Source organism: Galeopterus variegatus, unplaced genomic scaffold (assembly GCF_000696425.1).
Source record: "Galeopterus variegatus unplaced genomic scaffold, G_variegatus-3.0.2 Scaffold218, whole genome shotgun sequence".
Taxonomy (NCBI): domain Eukaryota; kingdom Metazoa; phylum Chordata; class Mammalia; order Dermoptera; family Cynocephalidae; genus Galeopterus; species Galeopterus variegatus.
The window spans coordinates 231,669-239,250 of record NW_007726329.1 but is presented as its reverse complement, the minus strand read 5'-3'; the positions used below and the strand labels follow the sequence as shown (position 1 = coordinate 239,250).

The 7,582-nt window shown below is 59.0% G+C and overlaps 1 protein-coding gene across 2 annotated transcripts; it reads right to left on the bottom strand.

The window, feature by feature from the left end:
- Nucleotides 1-205: 205 nt before the first annotated feature.
- NANOS3 (nanos homolog 3 (Drosophila)) lies at nucleotides 206-3,380 on the bottom strand. Of its 2 annotated transcripts, none has more exons than XM_008566012.1 (2): nucleotides 2,882-3,380; nucleotides 206-556 (listed from the first exon to the last, which is right to left on the bottom strand). In XM_008566012.1, the coding sequence occupies exons 1-2, from the start codon at nucleotides 3,378-3,380 to the stop codon at nucleotides 489-491; spliced, it is 567 nt and encodes a 188-aa protein (XP_008564234.1). In that variant the 3' UTR covers nucleotides 206-488. The 2 variants fall into 2 exon arrangements, with proteins under 2 accessions (XP_008564234.1, XP_008564235.1); XM_008566013.1 differs by having other exon boundaries at nucleotides 2,894-3,380.
- Nucleotides 3,381-7,582: the final 4,202 nt, after the last annotated feature.

Here is a 7,582-nt window from a genome sequence, read left to right as displayed (position 1 = left end):
ACCCCCCCCCCCCCCCCCCCCCGGGGGGACAAAAATGGGGGGGGGGGGGGGTACTGCGGGAGGTCTGGGTAACACCCAGCGATTGATGCAGCCAGAAGAGAGAAGAGGTGCCCCCAGGCCCTCCCCACCTCCCACCGCCTTCTCCAGGACTCTTCTTAGCAACCTTCAAGCTCCCTTGTCCCAAGACCGGTCTCATTTGACGCTGACCCATTCACAAGCATTTATTAAGCGCGGACTAGGTGCCCAGCGCTGGGAAGAGGGCAGACTGCAGGGAGGGTAGGGGGTGCCCCAGCACGGCTGGCTCCTTCCTCACGGGGGCTATTTTGCACCCCCCACCCCTATCCCCTGCCGTGCCTCGAGCCCAGGCTGGGGGAACGGCCCAAGGTCGGGTCCTCGCAGGGTGGATCTCTGCCGAAATCCAGCCTCCACAGAGCCTGGGTCCCCATTGCTGGTGAAGGCGGCATCCTGGTCCTCCCTCCGCCAGCCTCCTAGGCCGAAGTAGAGGGACTGCCGGAAGAGGGCGAAGGTCCAGAAGACTTCTCGGCATCTCTGGAACCTGGAATGTTAAAAGCGGAGAGGGAGGGAGAGAAACACTTAATCGCAGGCGAGGACGAGTCAACGCTCCCCACGCACCTGCGGTTCAACCTCCAGGGCTGCCGGGGCGCTGGCGCCACCTAGGCGCTGCTCCTGAGATAGCAGCCCCGTGACATTCCCGGCCCCGAGCGGGACCCAGAGCTGGAGACAAAGCACAGAAATCCCGACTCCGTCGACCGTGCTGCCCCCTCGTGGCTGCCAGATACCGGGGCCCCCGGATCTGTTATGCCCCTTATACTTGGTGGTGAGGGCCCCCCCGCCCCCTCTACGCCCTGGGAGGCAAGTTTTCCTGCTCCCTCGGACTTAAGGGGTAAAGAGCGAAAAAGTCTGAGGTCACGGTGTTGGTTTTTTTTTTTTTTTTTTTTTTGCGGCTCGCCAGACCGCATCCGAACCCTTGACCCTGGTGCTGTAACACTGCGCTCTAACCAGCTGGGCTAACTGGCTGGCTCTCCCTTCCCCCACCCCCCAACATCTGATGTCTCCCAGTTGGACCTCATCAAACCCCACTCTTCTCTGGAAGCAGCCTTTCATGCTTTTAACAATCGTTCACTGCGTCCGATCCCAGCCACCACCCTCAAGGAGCTCACAGTCTGATGCGGGAGGCGGTGCCCAAACGCGACACCAAAACGGGCTGCGATACCATCACGTCAGACCAGCCTTCTTCTGTTGGCTGACTCACTCGAAGGAATTAAAGTTGCTAGAATGGATTTCTGTTTTTAAACCCCCTAGGAACTGAGATCTTTTGCATCTATAATAATAACCCCTGCAGTTTCAGCCCGAGCCTTGGTCTGGGGAGCTGGCTAGAAATGCAGATACTCGGGGCCGGCCCGTGGCTCACTCGGGAGAGTGTGGTGCTGATAATACCAAGGCCATGGTTTCGGATCCCACATGGGATGGCCGGTTGGCTCACTGGCTGAGCGTGGTGCTGACAACACCAAGCCAAGGGTTAAGATCCCCTTACCGGTCATCTTTTAAAAAAAAAGAAAGAAAAGAAATGCAGATACTCGGGGCCGACCCGTGGCTCACTCGGGAGAGTGTGGTGCTGATAATACCAAGGCCATGGTTTCGGATCCCACATGGGATGGCCGGTTGCCTCACTGGCTGAGCGTGGTGCTGACAACACCAAGCCAAGGGTTAAGATCCCCTTACCGGTCATCTTTTAAAAAAAAAGAAAGAAAAGAAATGCAGATACTCGGACCCCACCCACACCTGGGCGATCCTAATCTGCATTTAATGAACAAGATCCCGTGGTTTTAGGTTGAGGAGAGCCCCACAGGGCCCAGCTCTATCCTAAACTTCAGCCCCAGCTGCCCTCCTGAGCTGATCTGCACACAGCAAATTTAAAACAGGGTGCTGCCGTCCAAACTGCGGCTTCCCCATTGCCTCTCCCTTCTCTCTGCCGTGGTCTAACACGCTCTAAAACGCAGACTTGTTCTCACCCCATCCGTGGCTCCCCAGTGCCCAAGTCCAAACTATTTAAGGGGACCCTCAAGGACCCATAGACCCCTCTGCTGTCCCCGAAATCTGACAACCTCCCCCTTCACCATACAAGCACACACCCTTCCTCACCCCAGACACACTGAACTCCACTAAGTTCCTGAACAAGCCCCAGTGCCTGGGCCACACTCCCCAGCCCTGCAACGAACTGAATTAGGCTCCCGAAGTCACTTCCTCCAGGAAGCCCTCCTGGATCCCTCATCTGGATCAGGTGCTTCTAGACTTCCCCCTTCAGCACCCAGCACACCCTGTGTTTCCACTGTGTGGACTGCTGGCCCAACCCAGCGCCTGGAACGAACAGGCACACCAACTATTTGGTGAATGAGGACACCAGGGTTCAGAGAGGCTGGGCAACTTCTCTCAGGCCACACAGCTTCTTTTTTTTTTTTTTTTTGACCTTTAAGGGGATCGCAATCCTTGGCACGGCACCACACTCAGCCAGTGAGCGCACCGGCCATCCTCATATATGATCCAAACCCGCAGCCTCGGCGCTACCAGCGCTGCACTCTCCCGAGGCCACACAGCTTCTAACTGCCCACCGCTATGCCCCACACCTGGGAAAGGATTGCATTTCCCTCATGAGCCCAGAGAGGGAGAGTGAGTTGCCCAAGATCACACAGCAAGCCTGGCCCCAGCATCCCCACCCTGGCAACACTTCGAGAATGTTGTATAACTTCTACATGGATGGTCACCCCACAACCCTCTGGTTAATCCCACTCCATAGAGGCCCCAATGGGCTCAACCATGAGCCTGGGACAGACCCCTTCCCACAGCAGGTCCCCCCAGCCACCTGCGCAGGCACCTGCTGCTGCGGCTGCTGCTGCTCCTCCTCCCGCTCCTCCTCCTCCTCCTCGGCGGTGGCCCACGTCCTGTGTCCTCGACTTCTCAGGCCGCGCCAGCTTCTTGCCGACCGAGTTTCTGGTGGTGTAGCTGTAGACAGAGGTGTAGCCCTGGCCGGTGAGTGGGCAGAAGCGTCGGGTGTGGGCGTGCTCACGCGTGGCGCCACATTGGGGGCACACATAATCACGCAGGATGGGGCACAGCACCCTGCCCGCCTCGTCCTTCAGCGTGTGGGACTGGTAGATGGCCCGGGACTCGCCGTTGTGTTTGCAGAAGGAGCACAGGCGTTCAGGGGTTGGTGAGGATTCCGGGCTGGGTTTCTCAGCCTCTGGTACTGGTGTTGGCTGTGGCTGGGGGTCCAGCCTGGTCTCGGGCTCCTCTTCCCCACGCAGAGCCCCAACCAGGCGTGCCAAACCCAGGTAATCTGTCCATAGGTCGAAGGTCCCCATGGCTGGGCAGTGAGTGCCAGGCAGAGGGGCAGAGAGAGAAGAAACCCTGCCTGCCCCAAGCACCCTCCTTCTGCCCCCTCCTCTCTGCCCCTTCCTTCCCCTCTCTGGAGCCTAGGAGTCTGGGCTGTCTGTTCCCTCCTTTTACCTCCAAGGGGGTGTGAAGTGGGAGAAGGCTATGGGAGGTTCTTTATTCTCACGGGCGGGGGGGGGGGCTTACTGCCACCACCACCCCCATCAGTGCACCTGCCAAAGAGGTACCTGGTCTCTGGATGGGCCGGGAAGTAACAGGACGCAGGCTGCAGAGGGCACCGAGGGATTTGCAGCCACACCCCCCCATACCCCCTCAGAGCACTGGAGGGCTATCCTCCCCCTCCTTGTAGTTGGCCTACCCTTCCTGCTCCACTGGGTGATGGGGGTGGGTGGATGGGTTGGGAAGCCCCAAAGACAAGCATTGATGTAAGCAGTAACTTAGTAACTTCTTCCTTCCCTTGGGCTGGGGGTGGGTCCAGGTGCCCCGGGCTCTTTACACGGAGGGGGGAGGCGGTGCTGATGCTACTGGTGTATCCTGGAAGGAAAGTGGCCCCTGGCTCACGGGATAGGGAGACAAGGACCAGACCTTCCAGCTCCTGCCTCCCTCAGGGAGTTTTCATACCCACTGTTTCAGTGGGACCCCCATTTAATGCAGGAACTGAGATATGATGCTACCTGCCCATTGGGTTATTCAGAAAGACAAGTATATTGGGGTTGGGCGGTTAGCTCATTTGGTTAGAGCATGGCCTTACAACATCAAGGTCAAGGGTTCAGTTCCTCTACAGGACAGCTGCCAAAAAAGAAAGAAAAAGTGCAACATCTGCCTCCTCTGTTCAGTTACTGGAGCCCCATGAGGCTAGTGCTGGGGGAGGCAGCCTGTCCCTGGCCTGGGGTGGAGAGAGACTGAGAGAAAACTCTCTGGGGTAGAGGGTTAGGGGATAGAGGGGCCCAGGCAGGGCTAATGAGAGAGACCCCCAGAACTTGCCAGCTCTTTGATTCCACCCCCCTCCTGTCAAGTGAGACCTCAGCTTGGTCTTAGAAGGGTGGGGTGTGCCCCAGAGTCACCCAGCTGGGGCACAGACTCTCAGGTCCAGGGATCAGCTGGCCCCAGGATGCGCAGAGGGCAAAGCAGGGTTCTCTGGCCATCTGACTAGGAGGGTAGAAAGCTTGACCCAGGACTTGGATAGAGAGAAGTGGGGCCACCTACACACCCATCCATCATCCATCCATCCATCCATTCATTCTTTCATTCATTCAAGAAAAGAAATATTTATTGAGCTCTCCAGAAAGCAGAACTCACCACCCACTTTCAGAAAAGTTTCTCGGCTACCCTGCTCCAGCCTGTGATCCCCCCTCCCCGCAACCTTCCAGAATTTATTCCCCAAATTCAGTCTGAGGACATCAGAATCCCAGACACCAGCTCTCCTCTCCAAGGAGTGAGTGGCTGGACTCGGGGCAAGGTACAGGGGGAGTCTGGGGTGGATCCTGTCCCCTTCAGCTGTGTCTGGCCCAGCCACAGTGACATTCATCCCCCGGTGGGTCTGGCCTCCGTCCTCACAACCCACCGACAACAATGAATGTTGATTGTGACCTTTGCTGTGGCCTAAGGGAGGGAATGTGTTCAGGATGCATTGGGGGCCCCCCTAGATTTGGAAGGTGGGGGGTCATGACGGGAGGACGGCAGTTCCAGGCCTCGGGGTCCACTCAACGGTCGATGGTTTGCCTGAGCTGCCCAAACTCACCGACAGGTTGAATGTTCCCCCAAACCCTTGGCAAATTCTCAGGGACCAGGAGTGGGGGGTGGGGCAGGGAACCGGGTAGGGAGAAGGGCAAGGAGAAAGGAGTAAGGGTCCCATCGACTCATTAAGTCAGCACATAGTTATTAGTTGCCAACTGTCTGCTCCTAGATCTGGGAAAAGCAGGAGGCAAATATAAGTAACAGTAATATTTATGCAGCCTTTGCTACATAGATGCCAAGGTGTGCTAGCTTGGCCCAGTTTACTCAAGTAATCCTCAAAACAGCCCTGGGAGGTGCAGATGACCCCCTGTTGTCAGTTGGGGAGACTGAGGCCAAAGGGCACTACGAGTGAGTGTGGAGAGGGATTGCAAGTGGCCCCGGGATGTCTGGCAACCTTGGGCCTGACCCCTGGAGGCAGCGATGCAACAGAGAGATAAACAAGTCATTTTAATACAATGTAATACCTTCCAGGAGCTTATCCCTGTTCCGAGCAAGATTGTTTATGAATCACAACCCCCTCAGGGTTGTCCGAAGCTTCAACTTTGCAGGTGGGTGTTGGACAGGGGGAGAAGCCAACCCGTCTGCAGGCATCGCAGCACTGAACTCATACCCTCCTGGATTCAGCACCCAAGGGCACGGCCACGCGGGGGTGCTGCCTTCCCCCATGATGTGGGGTGCAAGGTCGCCCACCCTCTGGCCCCAAAACAGGCTGCGGTTACCCCTCCCCATTTCCTATTCCTAAAATGGCCTTCGGTCCTTCCCTCCCTCCAGGGGCTCCGCAGAGTTCAGCGCCTCGCCTCCCACCGTGTTTCCATGCTCAGGCCCAGGCCTGCAGCTCTTCGCCCCCCTCACCCACTCCAGCCAAGCAGTGATCAGGGAAAGGGGAGGCCGCCCCACCAACTGGGTCTGGGACCCCAGGGCGGCCTGGGGAGGGGCGTTCAAATTTCCCGGCCCCGGCCGTTCCGCTGAGGGGAATATTGAGCCCCTAAGGATCCCCTGACATAACTCCAAGGCGGACCAGCGACCCCAGGTGAGCTGAGCTCGGGTGAACCCCACAACGCCCCTCGGCGGCGGAGGCGCTTAAAGCCTGTGCAGCTCCCCAGGCCCCGCCTCCGAGAGCCCCATCCTCAGAGCCTGCCCCTAGAGCTCCACCCCTCGGAACCCAACAACCAAGGCCCCGCCCCTTAGAGCCCACCCACTTATTACCGGTCCCTAGGACATTTTCTCGAAAGCCCTCCCGTGTACTCTCAAGGAACCTGCCCCAAACTCGACCCCCGTGAAACCCGCCCCCTAAAGATTCGGAGCCCATCCCTCCTGGCTCCCAGTGCATTGCCCCTCCGGGAGCGGCCAAGGCCACAGAGCCCCGCCCCTTTAGGTCCCTCTAAACCCCGCCCTCTTGGACCACCTCGGGCCGCGCCCCCATGGAGCCCAGATCCTCCCTGACCCGGCCCACCCCCAAACCGTCCTATCTAGACCCCCCGCCGTAAGGAGCCCTTTCCCCAGAGCGCGCCGTCTCGGCCCCGGGCCCGGGCCTAGCCACGTTCCTACCCAATGGCAGAATGCAGGCTCCGGGATGGGGGTGGGAGGGTAGCGGCCGGGGCTGCTCCTCTTTCTGCCCCACAAGGTAGCCAGGCCCTGCCGAGGGAGATGGCGGGTCTCCTGCCTTGAGGATCGTGGCGCTAAGGAAAATACCCAGAACTCGGGGGCGGGGTGAGCTGGGAGTAAAGATGATGACCCCCCATTATTAGGACACCCATCTTATCAATGAGGAAGGCGAGGCTCTGAGAGTCCAGAACAACTCTCAGCGGCCCCTCAAAAGCTTTGCTCGTGATGACCACGAAGCTCTCATGGGGGGTCATCTGACATAGGGGGCACTCGGGCCACACGGGGCAGTGCTCCCCCAGACACCTCCGGTGCGTCCTTCCTGCTTCTGCGTCTTGCCTCTGAGTGCTCTGGCCTTGACCTGCCAAGGAGGGAGGTCCCTGTAAGGAGTCTCCCCAAGAAAGAGGAAAGACGTTCGGGGGTGTCTGGTCTGGGCGGTCAGGAGGCAGGGCTAGGACAAGGGGCGGGGCTTGGAGCCGAGGGGAGGGAGGATAGAGGGCAGACCCACTCCGGGGTTTGACTGTCTCCTTTTGTCTGCCTGTGCTCGGTGCAGTCTTCCCGCCCTCGGTGTCTGTCTGGGTCCGCCTGTCTCTTTGTCAGCCGGGGGTCGCCTGTCTGGGTCTGACTGTGCCCCTCACGCGCCTGTACTTGTTTCTGTCTCCCACCCCGCATGTGCATCTGTCTTGGACTGTCTGAGTCCGCCTGTGTATGTCTGGCCTTTTACACCCGATCTCCCCTGTGTGACCGGTAACGGTCGGCGCCTGTCCCCTCCAAGTCTGGGGCTGTACCTCTGCGGGGAGGCCCTGAGTGTGTCAGCAGCCCCGCCTCCCCT

What these genes read in the sequence shown, in the direction of transcription:
- NANOS3 (XM_008566012.1), bottom strand. Translation starts at nt 3,380, where the DNA reads ATGGGGACCTTCGACCTATGGACAGATTACCTGGGTTTGGCACGCCTG. An exon ending in AGCAGCAGGTGCCTGCGCAG is followed by an intron (nt 557 to 2,881) that starts GTGGCTGGGGGG and finishes TTAACATTCCAG; the next exon opens with GTTCCAGAGATGCCGAGAAG.